General features: G+C 44.5%; 2 protein-coding genes across 5 annotated transcripts in view; both read right to left on the bottom strand.

The window, feature by feature from the left end:
* Positions 1–497: 497 nt before the first annotated feature.
* Positions 498–16,786, bottom strand: tnrc6bb.1 (trinucleotide repeat containing adaptor 6Bb.1). 4 transcript variants are annotated; one of them, XM_072675058.1, is made up of 22 exons: positions 16,519–16,786; positions 14,843–14,931; positions 14,710–14,731; positions 14,027–14,359; positions 11,824–13,568; positions 11,193–11,454; positions 10,923–11,078; positions 10,576–10,754; positions 10,142–10,216; positions 9,902–10,054; positions 9,381–9,515; positions 9,133–9,255; positions 8,935–9,045; positions 8,538–8,718; positions 7,862–8,017; positions 7,381–7,533; positions 7,019–7,159; positions 6,725–6,814; positions 6,319–6,534; positions 3,463–3,530; positions 3,084–3,223; positions 498–2,728 (listed from the first exon to the last, which is right to left on the bottom strand). In XM_072675058.1, the coding sequence occupies exons 2-22, from the start codon at positions 14,900–14,902 to the stop codon at positions 2,278–2,280; spliced, it is 4,950 nt and encodes a 1,649-aa protein (XP_072531159.1). In that variant the 5' UTR covers positions 14,903–14,931; positions 16,519–16,786; the 3' UTR covers positions 498–2,277. The 4 variants fall into 4 exon arrangements, with proteins under 4 accessions (XP_072531159.1, XP_072531161.1, XP_072531162.1 ...); XM_072675060.1 differs by having other exon boundaries at positions 7,862–8,014; XM_072675061.1 differs by having other exon boundaries at positions 10,582–10,754.
* A 1,378-nt stretch (positions 16,787–18,164) lies between these two features.
* The window catches only part of LOC140551013 (caspase recruitment domain-containing protein 10), a 14,989-nt gene continuing 11,876 nt past the window's right edge, over positions 18,165–21,277 (bottom strand). The window contains 5 exon segments of the mRNA XM_072674384.1: positions 18,165–18,762; positions 19,317–19,432; positions 19,563–19,675; positions 20,160–20,318; positions 21,022–21,115. Coding sequence (XP_072530485.1) covers positions 18,558–18,762; positions 19,317–19,432; positions 19,563–19,675; positions 20,160–20,318; positions 21,022–21,115 — 687 coding nt within the window. The 3' untranslated portion in view covers positions 18,165–18,557.

The raw sequence follows: 21,277 nt of genomic DNA, 5'->3' as shown, positions 1-21,277 counted from the left end.
ATTAATGTTTATTAGAGCTTCATACTGGATATTAATGTTATTAGAGCTTTATATTGGATATTAATGATATTAGAGCTTCATACTGGATATTAATGTTATTAGAGCTTTATATTGGATATTAATGATATTAGAGCTTCATACTGGATATTAATGTTATTAGTGCTTTATATTGGATATTAATGATATTAGAGCTTCATACTGGATATTAATGCTATTAGAGCTTCATACTGGATATTAACGTTATTAGAGCTTCATACTGAATATTAATGATATTAGAGCTTCATACTGGATATTAATGTTATCAGAGCTTCATACTGGATATTAATGTAAGTAGAGATTAATTTAGCAAAATTCTTTAATGTTTTAGAGCTTTATATAGGATATTTTTACTCTTTGATCTTTTATTTGTGTGTATGTGTGAGAGAGAGTGTGCTTGTGAGGATTACTTAAACTGAAGTAAACTGAACAGAACAGTGAATAAAGAACACAGCTGATCCTCCAAGCCAATCTTCATCTTTATTATAGAGCTCTTTCTTTTTCTCTTTCATTTAAATAACTCTTCTTGCATCCTCTGTAAAATCTTCAAAAAGGAAACACTGAAAGGAGTGTTAAAGTCTGTCTTAAATTAAAACAAAAAACAAAATAATAACAGAAAAAACAGCACAAACATAAAACGTACAATATCTGTATTTTAGCGGTGTGTGTAAACCTGCTGGGGACAGATCGGTTTTGGCCGTCACGCGCTCGTGTCTTAAAAATGCTCTTCAGAATCATTATTGCAGTTTTACAGCCGATAAAAAAAGGCTACATGAGTGAGAATATACTAAAAAACACAGACGCAGAAACCCGCTAACGCCAGAGTACCAGCACAGTGTAGAGTACACCAACACACACACACACACACACACACACACACACACACACACACACACACACACACACACTACAGCCAGAACAGTAAAGTGCACACATGCGCAGTAGACTCAGCCCTTCACACACATACTTACACACGCACACACACACACACAAGAGACACAGGAAGCCTAAAAAAGAGGACAGTGGAAGGTCTATTACACACACACACACACACACTCAGACAAAAATGACCACAGAACGACTTGCGTCAGGAGGTGTGCTTGCATCAGTGCGCTTGTAGAAGTGTGTGTGTATGTAAGTGTGTGTGTGTCCTTAATGAGCAGACGTACAGATTGCCCTTTGCTATATTCATGCAAAACAAATCGCAATGCAAGCATCACTGTCACAACAATCGGTCAGGCGGTTTAGTGTGTGTGTATGTATGTACGTGTGTATGTATGTGTGTGTGTGCGTGTGTGTAGAAGCAGAGGAAAGGATGAAATGCAGAGGGACCCTGGAGGAGCGGCGGATGTGCAGTAAATGAGTGCATTGGTGAGAAGAGGCCGTTCAAACCCACCATAGTTTAAAGCCAACTAACAGAACCACTGTGAGCGCTTACTGCTGCTGCCACCGTGTGTGTGTGTGTGTGTGTGTGTGTGTGTCCATATGTCCAGTGTTCATAAAAAAATGTCTGACTTTGAGAGTGTCCCTGTATACCTACTGTGCAAAAGTCAGAGCACCCTTCAGTTATTCACATCCTCCATTTCTCCTCTCTATATCTGATTCGTTATATTAACAACTGTGTGAACAGTCAGAATTCATAATCACACAAACTCTCTAAACCCCTCATTAATAATATTCCTCTTACTGTACTTTAAGACTGTAAATGAGCTCTGTTCTGATTGGCCGCCCTGTATCGCACCTCGTTTAAAAAGGGGGTCAGGCTGAAACACTACTCATAACTTTAATATCTGGGCTAAACTACTGTAGACTGAATGGGTGGAGTTAAACTGCTATAGACTGAATGGGTGGAGCTAAACTGCTGTAGACTGAATGGGTGGGGTTAAGCAGGTATAGGCCAAATGGGTGGAGCTGAACTGATGTAGGGTAAAAGGGTGGGGCTGAACTGCTGTGGGCTGAATTAGGCATTCATTTTGGGTGGAATTTCTCTTAATTACATAATGGTAGTTTTGACTGGAAATAAGAGGGTTCTGTCTGTCGCACAGTACTGTGTGTGTGTGTGAGTGTGAGTGTGTGTGTGAGTGTGAGTGTGTGTGTATGTGTTGAGAGTCTTCAGATTAAAATGTCCATAGGCTACCGAGTATGTCTAGGTGTCTGTCTGCCTGTCTGCTCTGTGTGTGTGTGTGTGTGTTGAATCCATGTACCAGTGTTTTCAGGTCAACTCTCCACATTCCCTGTCAGTCACAGAGTGTCGGCCCCGCCTCCTAACAGGTCGCCTGGCAACAGGCCAGGCGGGCTGTCCTCCATCTGAGGAGTGCCCCAAAGGCTGGTGCCATGGTATCCAGGTGTCACACCACCCCAAACTCCACCCCCTTGCCCCTCGGCCCCGCTGCTGCTCCACTGGCTGAAGAGGGCCAGTCCGGGCCCCTCCACGGCCGGGCCGCCCGTCAGACCACCCGAAACGTCCAAGCCCTGCCAACCCGCCGCAGCCTCTCCTCCACCTCCACCTGCATCCACCATTCCTCCTCCTCCACCGCTCCGCTCCCGCTCTCCCTCTCGCACAGCCGGCTCGGAGACAGACGACCCCTCGGGTGACCCCGCCCCTCCAGAGCTCTGGGAATGTGTGAAGAAATGAGCAACTTCCTCCTCACTCACAAACTCAGCCAGGATAGTGGTGTTCCCCAGCACACACCTGCGGAGAGACACAGTCAGGTAACACAGACTTAAAGCAACGGTTATAAGCTCTCTCAATATTACCAATTACTGCCTATAAACTATTTATTACAGGTTCAAATATAGGGGAAATGCTTCAGGTTACATCATTTCTGGCAACGAAGCTCTGCCTCCTCTGACAGCTCATCTAACAAACTCCACCTCAGCACTTCAACACAGTTGTGGTTTTTAGACGGCGAGGGGATCCCTCCGAGGGAAAATGGCAAGGCCAAGAGGACGAGGGTTTGTAAAAAGCGTTACTGATACCGAGGGTATGACTGTAATCTATAAAGGTGGACAGAGACATCTGAAAGACTGAAGGTCACCGGGCGTACATGTGCAGTGCAGTCTGAGCCTTGGCCGCCTCGTGTGGGCTGCAGTAGCGAATCAAAGCACTGCCCTGCGTCAGACCAAGGTGGAAGGTCATCAAAGGACCGTGCTGCAAGCAAATCGTCCTCAAAGTGGAGCCGTCGATCTGCACACAACACACACACACACCATTAAAAACATATCATAAAAGAATATTAATGGAAGTATAACAGTAGAGATGTCACAACTCCAAAAGAGGTTCTTTACATCAGATAAGCATCTAAAAGTAAACTGTCATAATGATCGTTACATCCGGTAGCTCACTGGTGCCATCTCTAAAAAGTGACAGTAGCTTAAACAGAAACATCTGAAACGTGGCAATGTGAACGTTTAAACAACACTAACCTGAGGGGTGAGGTTGCTCAGTAGTAGCCAGGAGCTTCCTGCAGATGAACCACCACTCCATGCAGCTTCTAAATAATAAAACGAACAGAAAACACATTGGCAAAATGGTAAATTGAGTAATATCTCCTATTTCAGTGTATAGGAGTGTTTATTGAGGTGTTTATGGACTAATATTTCCTATTCTAGGTTATAGGAGTGTTTATTGAGGTGTTTATGGATTAATATCTCCTATTCTAGGTTATAGGAGTGTTTATTGAGGTGTTTATGGACTAATATCTCCTATTCTAGTGTATAAGAGTGTTTATTGAGGTGTTTATGGACTAATATCTCCTATTCTAGTGTATAGGAGTGTTTATTGAGGTGTTTATGGACTAATATCAACTATTCTAGTGTATAGGAGTGTTTATTGAGGTGTGTATGGACTAATATCTCCTATTCTAGTGTATAGGAGTGTTTATTGAGGTGTGTATGGACTAATATCTCCTATTCTAGTGTATAGGAGTGCTTACTGAGGTGTTTATAGACTAATATCTCCTATTCTAGTGTATAGGAGTGTTTATTGAGGTGTTTATGGACTAATATCTCCTATTCTAGTGTATAGGAGTGCTTACTGAGGTGTTTATAGACTAATATCTCCTATTCTAGTGTATATGAGTGTTAATTGAGGTGTGTATGGACTAATATCTCCTATTCTAGTGTATACGAGTGTTTATTGAGGTGTGTATGGACTAATATCTCCTATTCTAGTGTATAGGAGTGTTTATTGAGGCGTTTATGGACTAATATCAACTATTCTAGTGTATAGGAGTGTTTATTGAGGCGTTTATGGAATAATATCTCCTATTCTAGTGTATAGGAGTGTTTATTGAGGTGTTTATGGACTAATATCTCCTATTCTAGTGTATAGGAGTGTTTATTGAGGCGTTTATGGACTAATATCTCCTATTCTAGTGTATAGGAGTGTTTATTGAGGTGTTTATGGACTAATATCAACTATTCTAGTGTATAGGAGTGTTTATTGAGGCGTTTATGGACTAATATCTCCTATTCTAGTGTATAGGAGTGTTTATTGAGGTGTTTATGGACTAATATCAACTATTCTAGTGTATAAGAGTGTTTATTGAGGTGTATATGGACTAATATCAACTATTCTAGTGTATAGGAGTGTTTATTGAGGTGTTTATAGACTAATATCTCCTATTCTAGTGTATAGGAGTGTTTATTGAGGTGTGTATGGACTAATATCTCCTATTCTAGTGTATATGAGTGTTTATTGAGGTGTTTATGGACTAATATCTCCTATTCTAGTGTATAGGAGTGCTTACTGAGGTGTTTTTAGATTAATATCTCCTATTCTAGTGTATAGGAGTGTTTATTGAGGTGTTTATGGACTAATATCTCCTATTCTAGTGTATATGAGTGTTAATTGAGGTGTGTATGGACTAATATCTCCTATTCTAGTGTATAGGAGTGTTTATTGAGGTGTGTATGGACTAATATCAACTATTCTAGTGTATAGGAGTGTTTATTGAGGCGTTTATGGACTAATATCTCCTATTCTAGTGTATAGGAGTGTTTATTGAGGTGTGTATGGACTAATATCTCCTATTCTAGTGTATAGGAGTGTTTATTGAGGCGTTTATGGACTAATATCTCCTATTCTAGTGTATAGGAGTGTTTATTGAGGTGTGTATGGACTAATATCTCCTATTCTAGTGTATAGGAGTGTTTATTAAGGTGTTTATGGACTAATATCTCCTATTCTAGTGTATAGGAGTGTTTATTAAGGTGTTTATGGACTAATATCTCCTATTCTAGTGTATAGAAGTGTTTATTGAGGTGTGTATGGACTAATATCTCCTATTCTAGTGTATAGGAGTGTTTATTAAGGTGTTTATGGACTAATATCTCCTATTCTAGTGTATAGGAGTGTTTATTAAGGTGTTTATGGACTAATATCTCCTATTCTAGTGTATAGAAGTGTTTATTGAGGTGTGTATGGACTAATATCTCCTATTCTAGTGTATAGGAGTGTTTATTGAGGTGTGTATGGACTAATATCTCCTATTCTAGTGTATAGGAGTGTTTATTGAGGAGTGTATGGACTAATATCTCCTATTCTAGTGTATAGGAGTGTTTATTGAGGTGTGTATGGACTAATATCAACTATTCTAGTGTATAGGAGTGTTTATTGAGGCGTTTATGGACTAATATCTCCTATTCTAGTGTATAGGAGTGTTTATTGAGGTGTGTATGGACTAATATCTCCTATTCTAGTGTATAGGAGTGTTTATTGAGGCGTTTATGGACTAATATCTCCTATTCTAGTGTATAGGAGTGTTTATTGAGGTGTGTATGGACTAATATCTCCTATTCTAGTGTATAGGAGTGTTTATTGAGGTGTTTATGGACTAATATCTCCTATTCTAGTGTATAGGAGTGTTTATTAAGGTGTTTATGGACTAATATCTCCTATTCTAGTGTATAGGAGTGTTTATTGAGGTGTTTATGGACTAATATCTCCTATTCTAGTGTATAGGAGTGTTTATTAAGGTGTTTATGGACTAATATCTCCTATTCTAGTGTATAGGAGTGTTTATTGAGGTGTTTATGGACTAATATCTCCTATTCTAGTGCATAGGAGTGTTTATTAAGGTGTTTATGGACTAATATCTCCTATTCTAGTGTATAGGAGTGTTTATTGAGGCGTTTATGGACTAATATCTCCTATTCTAGTGTATAGGAGTGTTTATTGAAGTCAATATCTCAATATCTGAAGTTGTGCATGTGTAGTTGAGTTCATGAAAAATATGTTCATGAAGAGCTAAAAAATAAATAAATAAATAAAACCCCTACCTGTACCAAACGGTGAGTCTTGGCTCCGCCCCCCTGCGCCCCAACCTCTGGGCATTCGAGGGCCTGTCCCTGACCATGGGGACGAGGATGTCTGCTTCTGATTGGTCAGACCTGGAGGGGGGCGTGGCAGGTGGGAGCTGTTTCGATTGGTCCTCCATGACTTGCTGTGTCCGATTGGCTCAGGGGGCCAGCTGGACTTAAAGTCCGTGAATTTAGCTACAAACGTCAGAACAATAATTACAACTTTGTGGTGTGGTACAATAATGATAACCTAACTGTATTTATTTTGTATTTTTTATCCATTTTAATCTAATAGTAATTATTTCAATCTAATAATTAGTATTTTTAATACATTTTTATATTATAATGTTGTGCAGAACAAATCTGGCCAAATAGAAAAAGTTACCCGAGTTGTGTGCAGTGAGGGGGTTCTCTGAGGCACTGTAGGGCCAGGCACCAGGTGAAGGCAGTAAGGTGTTCAGGGAGGGGTTTGACTCTGTGAGAGAAAGACAGGGAGAGAGAGACAGGGGGAGGGTAAGAGGCTCCATCTACTACTGTGCTCTTTCATTGCTGCTGATATGAGGTTTGAAGAGCTCCACTAAAAATCTCATTTAACCTTAACATTTATCTGTAAGTTTTGGGTAGATTCAACAGTTCCGTTTGTGCAGGTGTGTGAGTGTGTGTGTGTATTTGTGTGTACCTGTGTTGTCCTGCAGAAGCTGGTGGTCAGTATCACTGAGAGCGGGTGATGCCAGCATGCTGCTGGAAGTCATGTAGGGGTCAGGGTCAGGATCAGGGTCAGGACTCTTGACACCCTTCCACGGCACACCTGGCTGGAACTCTGTTACACACACACACACACACACACATACACACAACAATCAGAACTGCAGTAATAACCCTGAGCTCAATTATTTACCTTATAAGGTATTATTAGGTCCAGTAACTCCTATGAAAGTACTGTGTGATCAGAGGGGGCCCACAAACAGATCCTGTGAACTTTAGATCGTATTACTGTTAGATCAGTGTGTGGTGTGTGTGTGAAAGGTGTGTATTTAATACCTTGTGGCCAGGTAGGGGTGCCAGGTGTGGTGCCCAGTTTGCCACCAGGCGTTCTGTGCCAGCTGTCAGCCATGCCCAGATTCTCCGCCCCTAACAGATCATACTGAGAATATGGGGAGTCGCCTCGCAGCTTCATCGGCCCGGGCAGGAGACCTACACACACATATGAGAGAGAGTAAGAGAAGTCATGTGACTCAGTTTTGAAAATCACACGTGTTTAAATCACACATTTTAAACCGGTTCTGATTTTAGAACCAGACGTTTTTAGTAGATAACCAGGTGATCTAATCATCTGGACTGGTGTGTGTGTGTTTCACATGTATACACTATATTTAATTCTCTAATAGCAATAGTACACTTAAATGGACTAATTAAGCCCCACTAATTAAGTCCTTTAATGTCTTTAAGATTAGATCACGTGATTTATTAAGCATGGGTGAGTGGAAGAGCGAGCGACTGAGAACGTCAGTAAAGATATTACCATTCTTGTGCAGCATGGGATCTGGGGGGGAAGGGGCGAGAGGGTGTCCCGCCTCCATCATCCATTTGAAGCGAGACTGTGAACCACCTGCTTCCTTCAGACCACCCACTGACCCGCCCATCACAGATTCCAGCTCCGCCCCTGAGCCAAAGCCTGCTGAGACACAGAGAGGAGGGTGGAGGTGTTCAGAATCAGAATCAGAATCAGAATCTCTTTATTTCACCAAGTATGTTACCCATACAAGGAATTTGTCTTGGTGAGAGCAACACGCATGACAAGTAACAAAGAAACACAGAACACAGTCTTAAACTAAAGGAAAATGACACTAAACAATAAATAGGGTAGGGGATAAATTAAAAAAAAGTAGAAAGTACTAAAGGTAATAAAGGTAATAAAGAGCTGAAAAATATATTTACAGAAAAGAAAAGGACATCTGTACAGGTGTGCAAATAGTAATCTCTAACAGACTTATAGGCTAATGTGGTTTCTACGCTTACGTCTCAACCAATGTATTTGTTTACTGTGATTTCTGTGATCCCACTCACTTACTCGCTCACTCACTCACCTACTCGCTAACCCACTCACTCACTCATGAAGATCTAAATCTAAAAGAAAATATAAATCTTGTCTTGTCGTATCTCCACTTTCACAAACACACTATTGCACAGGGACTGACCAGCAAAGGCGTTGGGGGTTTTAGGATGCAGATCAGCCAGAGAGCCTCCCATGGCCGGGTGGAGGAGGGGTCCATCAGGCTGTTTGGGGGCAGCACCTCCAAGGTGGGAAGGGGAGAGTTTAGCGCCCCCTACACCTTGCTGCTGTCTCTGCTGCTGAAGGATGGCCATGATTCGGGCCAACTGGATGAAGAGAGAGAATGAAAGAGATCATTATAACAGCTTTGTTTTAACTGTGGTTTTATTTACTTAAACATCTACATTCAAAACCTGCCAAAACTACTCAGGACAAGTCCATCACGTCAACTCTAAAAATAAAAACTCCAGATTTTCTAGATTTATATTATTATTAAGTCTCAGTAGTTTGGATGGGTATGAACAGAGGAGAGGGCACCGTACCTGCTGTGGGTCATGCTGCTGACGCAGAGGAGGAGGGAACTTCCTTTGAGAAAGGAAATGCTGCTGCTGTTGCTGCTGCTGCTGCTGCTGCTGCAGAAGGAGCTGACATGCCTGAGAGAGACACCATCTACTATGAAAACTCTGTGTACACTATATCTACAGTTTCTGTAGTATTTGCTATGAAGCAGTGATATTTACCAGCTGAAACTGTTGCATCTGAGGATGAATGCCACTGAGCATGGCTATGTGCTGAGGGGAGAGCTGCGGGGGGAACATGCCTCCACTGGGGGGCGCCATCGGCTTCAGCATGGATCCTGAAACCTACACACACACACACACACACACACACACACAACACATCCATCATACCAACCACTGAGCAAAAATCCATTACATGAAGTGCAGTAAACAACAACCCTCAGCAGGAAAAGTAAGCACAAAGTCACCTGAGGCGGGAGGAACTGATGAGGCACTTGTGCTCGTATCCCAGGCGAAGGATTCATGGGGTGAACACCAGGCTGCTGCATACCTCTTAACTGAGCAATCCCACCACTGCCACCAAACACACCATGACCCCCCATCTGCAAAACAATGCAAAAGATTGATCCTGATATCAAAAAAATAATCAATAACCCGGTCAACATGGTTAACAACACCCTTAGAATAACTGGTTCTTTAGTCAAGGACAATGGTTCTACACAGAATCTATATAAATGGACCCTGACTGGTTAAACAGTTCTTCGAATGGGAGGCACTTTCTATATAGACGGTTCTATACAGCACTAAAAAGGGCATCACTATTGTTAGGTCAAAGAACCCTTTTTGAGCACCATTAGCTGAGAATGTCGTGTAGTCTAAGTCAGCCTGGCTTGACCGCAGCACTGTGAATGTGTGGCCTTCTCCTGAACATTCAAACCTGAGTTTTTATTCATAGTAAGAGCTGTTGTTGCTGTCGTCTTTTCCGTACCTTATCAAAGTAGGGTCCTGTCTCTCCAGGGCCCATATCTTTGGAGCTCTGTGAGCGGAAGGCCGCTCCTCCTCTTCCTCCCTTCCTCATCTCTCCATTAAAGTCGTTCATCCCTCTCCGGGGTCGGTCCGAGGCACCGCCGGCCTCTTCATCCTAATCCCAAACAGAGGTAAGAATGAGCTTAGACACCACATTAGCAGTCTCTCAATCCAGGCTTGAGGTGATGAGCTGTGATCCTACCGCAATCCCCATGTTTGAAAACTGCCGAGACATTGGAGCCGCCCAGGAGTCCCCTCCGTTCCCTTTCGGAGGACCCTGAGAAAATTACATGTCAGAAAGGTCTGTTTTTGTGTATTTATGACATGTGTAAAAACATAAAGCAGCAAAAGGTGCTCCTCTTACAGTTCAATCTCCCCTAATCTACATTCTTGTAAATATCAAGTGCATGTAATACTCTTTAAGGCCTTTAATGCCAATTAAAATCTAAATAAAGATGGAATCTGACTCTAAATCTGTGTGTATGAACTGATTTCAAAAACAAATACCAAACAAAAACATTTTTAAAAATTGTAATCCTTTTATTTTATTTATTTGTTTTATTTTAGTAATGTCCGACAAGACTAAGAAACTCAAATTGTGGTGTGTAGGAGTGTAAGAGTTATCCTAAAACTCACATGTACCTTCCCACCAGTTCTCTTTCCCCCTTGGCTCCATCCTCCAGGAGTAAAAGAGGAACTGCCTTGGGACCCCCTGCTGCCCCACATGCCCGGACCACTGTCCTCCTCCTCCCAGCTGCCATGACGTGAGTTGTTGGAGCCTTCATCGCCCCAGCCGTCTTGCATAGACTTTGAGCCTGAGGACATATACAGTACAGCGATTATGAAAAAAGCCATGACTCCGGGCAGTAAACACTGTGAAACCGCTTTTACTGGAGAATATCTGGACCAGCTGTGTATGATTGGTGTAAAATCCAGGAACAGGGTTGGACCCCTTTTGTTTAGAGATATGGGGTCAATCTTACCAGACTTGGCAGGATTGGAGTGGGAGCTGCCCCATCCTGACACTTTTCCAGAATCCTCTCCAGAGTCCCTCCAACCTGACGAGGCATCAAACGTCTTCCCCCAGCTTGTTGTGCTGTTATCCACAGCCTGATCAGGAGGGCCACCACGTTCCCACCCTGTCGGAGTTAATATGACACAAACGACAGAGTAATTAGAGTAATTATAGAGTAATTATATATCAATTATATTTGATATTACTATGAGATACAACTCTGTGGCTCATTCTCTACCTGTGTTTTTGTCTCTGCTGGCAGTGGCAGCCGGCCTGGTGGACTGACCCCTCTGGTGTTGGGGGGCGCTCTTGTCCCACATGTTGACGCTCTTGCTGTCGTAGTGGGACGGGTCGCCCCAGGCCGCAGTGCCGTCGTCTATCTCCAGCTTCCTGCTGATGGACTGGGGCGAGGGCTCCTCCCATCCGCTGGGCTCCACAGCCGTGGACACATGAGGGATGGGGCCGGACGTCCAGCCTGAGCTTTGGTTCTGGGTCTGAGGCTGGGGACGGGTGATAAGACAGACAACATTATATCATTATTGTAATCAATTATGTGACAGTACTCGTTTATGAGAGTGTGAAGGGTTTAGATAAATTAGAGAGAACATGAACAACCACAACTAGTGTATAGAAACTGCACGATAACAAGCAGGTGAATGAAAATCAGACTGTCATTATATCAATTTCAGCTTGTTTAGAGATCTCTAAAAACAGAAGAGCTTATTAAGTTCCAATGGCTAGTTTGGCTGTAAGGAGCTGTATATAATAAACTAGTACATCGGGAGAGTTGTTAGAGTTAGAGTTCCTGTGTGAAAATAAACACACCATTATTAATTGCTATTAACAGATTACCAATAAATGACCTTTACCTGAGAACCTGCGGGTCGAGCCCTGGGGTCCTGCGGGCCTCTGGATTGTGCAGTCTGGGACTGGGATTGTTGCTGCTGCTGCTGATTTGGGCCTTTCAGTGTTGTTTGGTTGTTTGGTATTTGAGTCCCCCCCCAGCCTTGGTGCTGCCTGACTCCAGCGTCCACGTCCTTCCCTCCCCACCCTCTCCGCCGCTCTTCCTCCGAATTGCCCCAGGAACCCTCGTCCTGACTGCCCTGCTTAACCCCTCTTTCCTCCCCCCACTCGGTGTCCCCTTTACCCCAATCGCTCCCACCACCACCACCCCCTTGCTCCCAACCCCCTCGATCCCTCTTGTTCTCGGCCCACCTGCCAACTCGCTCATCTTCCGCGGCCTCGCCCCACCCACTGGGTACGGTACCCTGTTCTGGACGACCACGCCACTCGCCCTCCTTTTCGCCCCACTTCTCTTCTCTCGGCTCGCCCCAACCACCCCCATTGCCCCCCCACCCCTGGTTTCTGGCCACCCTCACCCCACCCTGACTGCCCTCAGGCCTTTGAGGCAAGTTAGCGCTGTTTAAGTTAGCATTAACGTTAGCATGCTCATTCCATCCTGACCCGCTGTCCGTCTCTAGGTCCCAGGCTACGCCCTGTTTGATCTGGGTTTGGCCCCAGCCAGTGTTGCAAAGCACCCTGGGATCCAGATCGCTCCGAGTGAGCATGCTCTGTAAGGCCACATCAGTGTGGGTGGCTTGGGCACTCTTCGGGGTGCTGTGCTTCCCTGTGTCCTCACCACTTCCATGCCCTGCAGAATCACACTCCGAACCCTCCCATTCATCTGCACCTCCTTTCTGATTATCCGATGCTGTTGCGTTGGTTGCAAGCATTTGAGAGTCTTGTAAACTACCTGCAAAGCTGTCTTTCACGTTCCCGCTGGTGCCCCCTGCTGGCCAGGCTGTAGCTGCCTTCTTGTTAAGTCCACCTGCTTCTTCACCCCACGCTCCCTGAGATACCCCTCTGTCATTACCATTACCACCACCACTTCCCCAAGCCTCGCGGCTCTCTCCAGCACCCCACGTGCCTCCACTCTTGCCCCCAGCATCTACCCCACTGCCCCACCCATCAGTCCTTGAGGCAGCTGGATTTGAGTCACTGGAGGCAGGAACCTGCGAGGCTCCTGCGCAGTCCACAGCATCAGCATCATCAGCAACAGTTGTTTGTTTTGGTCCTGCCTCTTGTTCTAGTCTGCTGACCCTGTCCTGGCCCTGCATTTGCTGCTGCACACTGTCTGAAATCAAGGCAGTCTCGTGGGAGGCAGTGTGGGCTGACTTTGACTCAGCCACAGTGACATCTTTGCAGTCAAGCCAGTCCACAGGAGTGCTGCTGAAGTCCTGTGGTTCCTCCTCCACTCCAGCAGGGGGCAGCACCTCCGAACTGAACGACCGATCTGCTGCATCAGCCTGAGAAGACGGCCCCCACATCACGCTGGGGCTAAATGACCCACTGAGCCCCGATTCGCTGTCCTGCACGACCTGACCAGCACCCCACGAGCCACTGTTGCTGCTGCTCTGGGCCGAAAGCTCCTGCTGCCTTCTGCCCTCTGCGATGCTGGGCCACGCCTTCAGATCAGAGCCGTCCACTACTACTGCCTTATCCATTCCCTGAGAGGGGGGCGGGGCTCCAGAGACCGGCCCCCATGTGGAATTTGCATAAGTTGAAGTGGTAGAGGACAGTGAGGAGAGAGGGGAGGCAGGATCTACATCAGGATCTGGGGAGGAACGTAAACACAGTGAGGGCTTGATTCAGGGTCTCACTCATTTAACTGTCCGACACTGACCATGGGCTCACGCGATGTTATTGATAATCCTGATTTTTTTACCATTATTTTTGCACACTGCCCAGACCTAATATCGACTGAGGCGGACTTCATAAAGCGGGATCACTTAGGGCAATAGTCTAACTCTACAGTCTGACTGTGGCTTGCAACACCTCAGGCCTCACTGCCCTCTCCCTGCCTTATAAACCTGTTCAGGTTCACATAAACTAAACAATCAGGGAATAATTAAATGCCTTTAAAGTGATTTAAGGAATCAGGTGGGACAACTGAACTTCCAGGTAGGTATACACGTATAAACGTGAGAAATAGACGAGCTGCCCTTACAATGACAACAAGGGAGATGTTCAGATGTTGTAGATCTACAGAACAGTAATCACTCAGACGCCCACCTGAGCAGTGCACTGTGTTTGCATTCGAGAGCTCCCCCGTGTGGATGGGTGATAAAGTATCCCCCACTAGTGGCTGGCCCCTCTTCAGCAGAACTTTGGGCTCTTGTTGGTTGCGGAAGCGAGGGGGTACTTCTCGGGGCATGAACCGCGTAGACGCTCCGGAGGGGGGCTGTCCGTTGGCCACAGTGGTCCGCTTTGCATTGTTCCCACCCGCGGGGGGAGCTGCAGGTCCCCCAGGAGCAGGACAGGGGGCAGAGGCTGGAGAGGAACCAGAGCGTGGAGACACACAGCTGAGGGGAGTGGGGGACTGAGCTGACGGAGGTGAGGTCAGTTCTGAGAAAACATTGAAAATTACAGCCGTGAACCGCAGATCTGATGATACCGAGTAATGATACCGATACCAGCTCTGACTTAACTACTCGATAGACTTTTTTAGGTTTTAAAAAGTGCTAAAAGTTTAATTAAACGTCTGTTTAATGGTAATAACTATTTAAATGTATTTAAAAGTCTGCAAACCAACGAAATTAGGGCGTCAGTAAGCTCCATGGTGTCGGTGCTCTCTACTGCCGATACGATACTGCGTGTAAGTGCCAGTATCGGCACCGATACCGATACAGCGTGGATTGTGTGCTTTTAACATCTGCTGAAACTCAACTACAGGTAACTATCCGGTCATCACTCACCTTTACCTGTCTGATCAGCGTCCTGAAACGAGACAAGCACAAAAGCAAGGCCTCAGCATCTCATTTGGCATATGATTTGAATTGGCATTGGCACCAATAAGCTATAATAGGATGGCGTTATCAATCAATCTACCTCGTGAGAAACCTCCTGATGACTTTGTTCTTCTCTGGTGTTTCTTTTGAGGTCTTCCATGAAACACTGTTCCCTTTCCCAACACTCCTCTGAAACACAAACAGCACAGTAGGATTAGTGGGGTTTTTATTTTGGTGGATTCTAGTTTCATTCCCAGTGATGGGCCTTAATTGCAGGAGGGTGGCATAGGACCTGGTTTTGCATGATCCGGGCTCAGTTTTTAGGGGGATTGGAATGAGGGGTGAAGGTGTGAAGACAGGGCAGGGTATGGAGCACACACCTGAACCCTGGATGGGCCTGAATGGGAGCTAATGGCTTAAATTGACTAATTCAGGACACAACCAAATGAGATCCAAATAAGCCCTGGCTGCACAACTCACTTGGACACGGTGTGAAGTTTAAGCCGCTCAAGTAGGTGGATGGAAAGTTAATCCCTGAGAGAAGAGCTGCTTATTGGAATTTTCCGTTCCACCTTAAATGGTGCAGCAGTTACATTCGGGCGCCTCAGGCGCCCGAATGTAACTGCTGCACCATTTAAGGTGGAACGGAAAATTCCAATAAGCAGCTAACTTTAGCTTCGAGCTTGACTTAAAACTACCAAAACACCAAACTCAAATCATTATATGGTTTATTACAAAACTAATATCCTCACAAACAACATTTAATCACCTTAAAAAATCCACATTTCCAACCTCCAACGCCGATAAATTCGAAAACATTGCCTAGCGCTAAAGGCTAACTGCGCTAGCTAGCTAACTTCGCGCAAATGCTAGCTATGAAAGCATCGAACTGTAAAGAAAAAACACATCATTTCCGCACAAAACACGAAACATTCACGTTATACAGAAACCCAACAACTTATTAATCAATTCCCCTCATTAATAAATCTCCTACCTGCGACTTAATGAACCTATCTATAGCAATACCAGGCGTGTAGCATTACTTATAGCTAGCTAGCATATGTGCTAACGGGCTAACCCTGGCTACCGACTCAGTAAGCAGCCAGTAAACACATTTACTGCGCTAAAATGCTCGATTATGGACAATTTTCTCATAATAAACGTTGATTTAATCGACTTTTCCGAACATTTGAAAGCTGGCAAGTTAAATATGAGGATTATTTATTTGGCTAAAATAAAGCGGATGACGTATTTAGCTTTAGCGGTTTTTGTAGCGATGTTAAAATGATCGATTAAGCAGTTATAACGTATTTATTTAGCTATAAACGTCTAATTAAGGTGCGGCTGATTAGCTAGTTGTTTTATTAATAATGTGCAGTGACTGTTTCAGGTGTTGTGTAGCTATTAGGTAGTTAGCGCGAGCTATGGTGTTATATCTGTTTTGCAAAGCGAATTTGTGCGTTTTTACAGGCTTTGCTTCAGGTGAATTCGGTTTATTTTGTACATGTATCCACAAGTTTGGTCGATTCTGCTGGATTAAGCATTAAACAAGCCTCGCTGGACGAGCAAGACACTCGACCTGAGAACCAAAACAAAAACTTCAGCTCCACTCCACAGCCCTCCAGCCTCGGGCTTCCAGGCGGACGGGCTGAGCTTAGTAACCCGGTTATAACCGATGCATTCCCCGCGACCTCGCCTCGAAACCCCGCGTTTCTAACATGCATTCAGTACATTTCCACCCCCAGTTTCCCCTGTTAAACAGCAGCGCTACTTTACCTTGGGAGTTGTTACCTATGGCATATCAGCAGCAGCAGCAGCAGCTTAGTGCAGCCAGATAAAACCCCGTTAGATGCACGAAAAACAACACGGTGCATCCAGGTTCGAGGCTGCAAGCACATTGGAGAATGCAAGACAAGAGGATAAAGACAGAAACAGGCGAGGGGGAAATAAATCCGGCGGTAAAGGAACGAGTAGGTTGTTTAAAACGCGCTCGTTAAAGCCATTTGAATTGTTATTCGGCCATTTCAGCCCCAAGTCTTCCTGCCTAAGTGCACGAAAGGTGTAGTGAGGGGTGTTTTCCACGGGGGGGCGATGTAGAGCGGGCCTTTTTTGAAAACACTGGGGGCGATGCAGAGACAGGCTCTCTCCATGGGGTGGCGATAAAGAGACCAGCTTTAAAACACACACACACGCACGGGCTTTTTATTCCACTTAGCAACAGTATGGCAACCACTTTGAACAGCTTAGCAACTGCCTAGCAACCCCAATTAGGATATAATAGCAGCTGCTTAAAACAGCATGGCAACTATAAGGAAGAACACATCAGACACTTAGCAACCACCTGTGATACCACAGCAATCACTTGACAGCAGCATGGCGAGCACATGGAACTGCCTAGTAACTCCATAGCAACCACCTAGGATACTATAGAGCCACTGCTAAGCAAAAGCATAGCAACTACGTGAAAGAGCATATCAGCCACAACCTACTAATGATGCCATGGCAACCCCAAAGCAACTACTTGCGATACAATACAACAATTGTTGCATTGGAACCACTTGGAACAGCATAGCAATGCCATAGCAACCACCTAGGATAATATAGCAATGGCAAAGCAACAGCATTGCAACTACATGGAGTGGAACATGCTTATCAGCCACATAGCAACCCCACAGCAACCATCAAGGATGTCATGGCAACCCTAAAGCAACCACTTGCGATACAAAAGGAATCGTTGCATAGGAACCACTTGGAGTAGCATAGCAACCCCATAGCATCCACATAGGATACTATAGCAACAGCTCAGCAACAGCATTGCAACTACATGGGGAAGCATATCAGCCACATAGCAACCCCATAGCAACCACCATTTAAGCCATGGCAACCCTAACGCAACCACTTGTGATATAATAGGAACTGTTGCATAGGAACCACTTGAAACAGCATAGCAACCACCTAGGATACTGTAGCAACTGCCTAGTACAATTACTGTAGTTAATTTATTAATGAATCTCATTTACATATTCTGCCTGCATTTCCTCCCGTCCTGCTGTCTGCAGGCCTCCTCCAGCTCCTGCCTGATCTGATCAGGTCTTCATGCTGAGTCAGGAGAACCGCTAAAAAGAGCTGACTGAGCCTGGACTGCTTTAGGCACAATTTAGGACACCCAATCAGAACAAAGCACATTTACATACGTCAGTGCTAATGGGACAGTCTACAGGTAAAGAGAGCGTCTGGTGGTGTGGGGCTGTTATTGGTGATCCGGGTAAAAACGCAGGACATGGACTGGTCGTCACCGGCTGATGAAGCTGGATGGATGGTTTTAATCAAAGGAAACATGCCATGGTAACAGTTGTGCATAAATAAGCACTTTTTTATTGTTTATTTTTCAGTCATCACAGTTTATAAAAAGTATGGCTCAATAAAAAATCACTGACAGAACGTCTATATAAAACCACTGATATATAAATATGATTACAGTGTTATAAAGTTCTGTGCTAAATAATAAACATGTTCTAAAAGATCACCTCTAGCACCAATATCCCCTCTATAAATATATTCAATTACTATTATTAATATTAAAGTTCATTATTCAGTGTCTGCTATAGTGAGAGTGAGGTCTGTCTTCACAGTGGGTCTGAAGGTAAGAGCTTCAGAAAGTGTCAGTCTCAGTAACTCTCCTGGGTGTAACTCACACTAGGGGGCGCTCAAACTGAACTGGGGTCTGTGCTGCTTTAGTGTTAAAAGTACTACCATAATCCTAAAACCTAGATGAATTAGAGGTGGACAGACTGCCCCCTAGTGCATCTGCTGCTCTACTGCAGTCTGTCCATTTCCACCCAGGCCACCGCCCCCTGCTGGCTGTGGATGGTGTTGCGGACGGCAGTCAGGAGGTCCTCGGTGCAGCTCCATGTGTTGGGCTCTACTGTGCAGTACAGCAGCGGCAGGGTCTCCAACTGCAGCTCCTCCGTCTTCAGCTCCAGCATCAGCTCATCCTCCCCCCCACATGACAACAACTTACTGCAGAGAGAGAGAGAGAGAGAGAGAGAGAGAGAGAAAGAGAGAGAGAGAGAGGGAGATAAAAAGAGAGAGAGAGAGAGAGAGAGAGAAAGATAAAGAGAGAGAAACATAAAGAGAGAGATAAAGAGAGAGAGAGAGAGAGAGAGAAAGAGAGAGAGAGAGAGAGAGAGAGAGAGAGATAAAGAGACAGAGAGAGAGAGAGAGAGATAAAAAGAGAGAGAGAGAGAGAGAGAGATAAAGAGACAGAGAGAGAGAGAGAGAGATAAAAAGAGAGAGAGAGAGAGAGAGAAAGAGATAAAGAGACAGAGAGAGAAAGGGCACTGTTTATAGAAATAGTATAATAATATTTATAGTTAACAGTCAATATGATCGATAATGTAATTGTAACAAAGTTGTTAATGTAGTGTTAATGTAAGGATAATATAATGGAAAATATAATGGAAATGTAATTGTAATATAATTGGTAATGTAATTGGTAATGGAATTGGTAATATAATTGATCATGTAATTGGTAATGGAATTGGTAATGTAATGGAAAAAAGCGAGAGACGTACCGGAACTTCCTGCCCTTCTTATCTTTGGGTTTGATATGGATGACGATGGGATACAGACCCTGCTTCAGGAGACCCTCAACACTGTTCAGCCCCAACTCCAACAGACAGTGCTTCTCCTGATACACACACACACACACACACACACACACATCAGACAGAAAAACAGACAGATGGATAGATAGCTAAATGTAGGTCATGATTGAATCTGTACTGAATGTGTGTGTGTGTGTGTGTGTGTGTGTGTACCTGGTTTATAACCTCCTGAATGCTCTTCAGTCTGATTCCCAGAGCTGGCTCTGATGTTGAAGAATCCAGCAGGAACACACTCTTATCCTGCTGCTCACACACTGAGATGGGCTCTGCAGGAGCAATCATCAATGACATCACTGCATATATATATATACACACACACACACACACACACATCACATATAGTGTAATATAATATATAACACACATGATTACAACACTATTATTCCACATTAGTTTTCTGTAAAAAAAAAATTCCCTTCTGTTTCTGTCCACCAATCACGAGTGTCTCCATCACAGGTGGTTCCTGACCAGCAGCTGAGGAATAGCTCAGACTGACCGACTGTGAATGAGGAGGTTTGCTCTGAGGGCTACGCTGAAGCTCTCTCTGCTCTCAGTACTTACAGCAGTCCTCCTTTACTGGCAGCTCTCCTCTGCTTTATCTGATCTGTAGCTCAAAGCTTAGTAAATATCAGCTGAGCTGACTAACAACTGGATCCACATGAGCTACAGATTCATTCAGCGATGGGTGCTGTATGTGTGTGTGTGTGTTTGTAAGTGTGTGTGTGTGAGTCTGTGTGTGTGTGTGTGTACCTGGCTGGCAGGTGTTAAAGTGCAGCCCTGACTCTGCAGGTTGCAGTAATCTCTCTATGAGTCGACGGGACAGCAGAGAGGGGGAGAACACCACGGGCCGTTTACAGTCAACCTCCACTGGCTGCACCATACTGTAGGGGATCAGCTGGTCTTCATGTCCTACACACAAACACAAATACACACCCAGCCACATACTTATACTCAGACACAGAGAATCTCTCTATCTATATATGTATATGTACACTACATGGACAAAAGTATTGGGACACCTGCTCATTCATTGCTTCTTCTGAAATCAAGGGGATTAAAAAGAGCTGTTATTGGAGTAACTGTCTCTACTGTCCAGAGAAGAAGATTTTCTACTAGGTTTAGACTGGACTAGGAGCATTGCTGTAGGGAACTGATTGCATTCACACCACCACCCCACCTCATCACCCCCATGGTAATGCTAGGGGGCTTTATACCCCTCTAGTCCACGCCTGGCATTAGGCAGCATGGTCCTATTCTATTGGCAGTACTTCTTCTCTACAGGGACTAAACAAGCTGTGTGTGTCAGCAATGGTGCAACTTAAAGTATCTGAATGCATTTATTAGATGGGGTGTCCACAAACATTTGGACATATAGTGTATATTATCCATTTTAATCCAGCAGTGGATCAGCTGCAGGGCTGAGGTCAGGAGCGTGTAGTTGGTCAGACTGAGTGTGGGGTTTTACTGGTCACTCACTGACAGGGTTTAGTAGTGCACTGTCCAGGTTAAAGAACTCTCTGGACTGGGGCAGAACCCTGCTGTATCAGTGCATCACTGCTGCTGAGCAGAGCAGAGGGAGGGGGACTCTGGACGGTGAGTGGACGGAGCTTACGGTTGCTAAGCGTGTAGAGGACCGGGAAGAAGGAACCAGTACTGCGGCAGTTCGTAGATACCGGTTTCACCAAACGCACACGCTCAGACCCTTCTTACAGAACTGCACACACACACACACACACACACGAACATGTGTAAGAGACAGTTTCTCATAAACTCACTGGTCACTTTATTAGAAACAGAGATAGAGAAAGAGAGACAGAGAGAGAGACAGAGAGAGAGAGAGAGAGAGAGACAGAGAGAGACAGAGAGAA

This window comes from Salminus brasiliensis, chromosome 3 (assembly GCF_030463535.1).
Source record: "Salminus brasiliensis chromosome 3, fSalBra1.hap2, whole genome shotgun sequence".
Taxonomy (NCBI): domain Eukaryota; kingdom Metazoa; phylum Chordata; class Actinopteri; order Characiformes; family Bryconidae; genus Salminus; species Salminus brasiliensis.
Note: the sequence above shows the minus strand (reverse complement) of the source record. Positions and strands in the feature narration are given on the sequence as shown.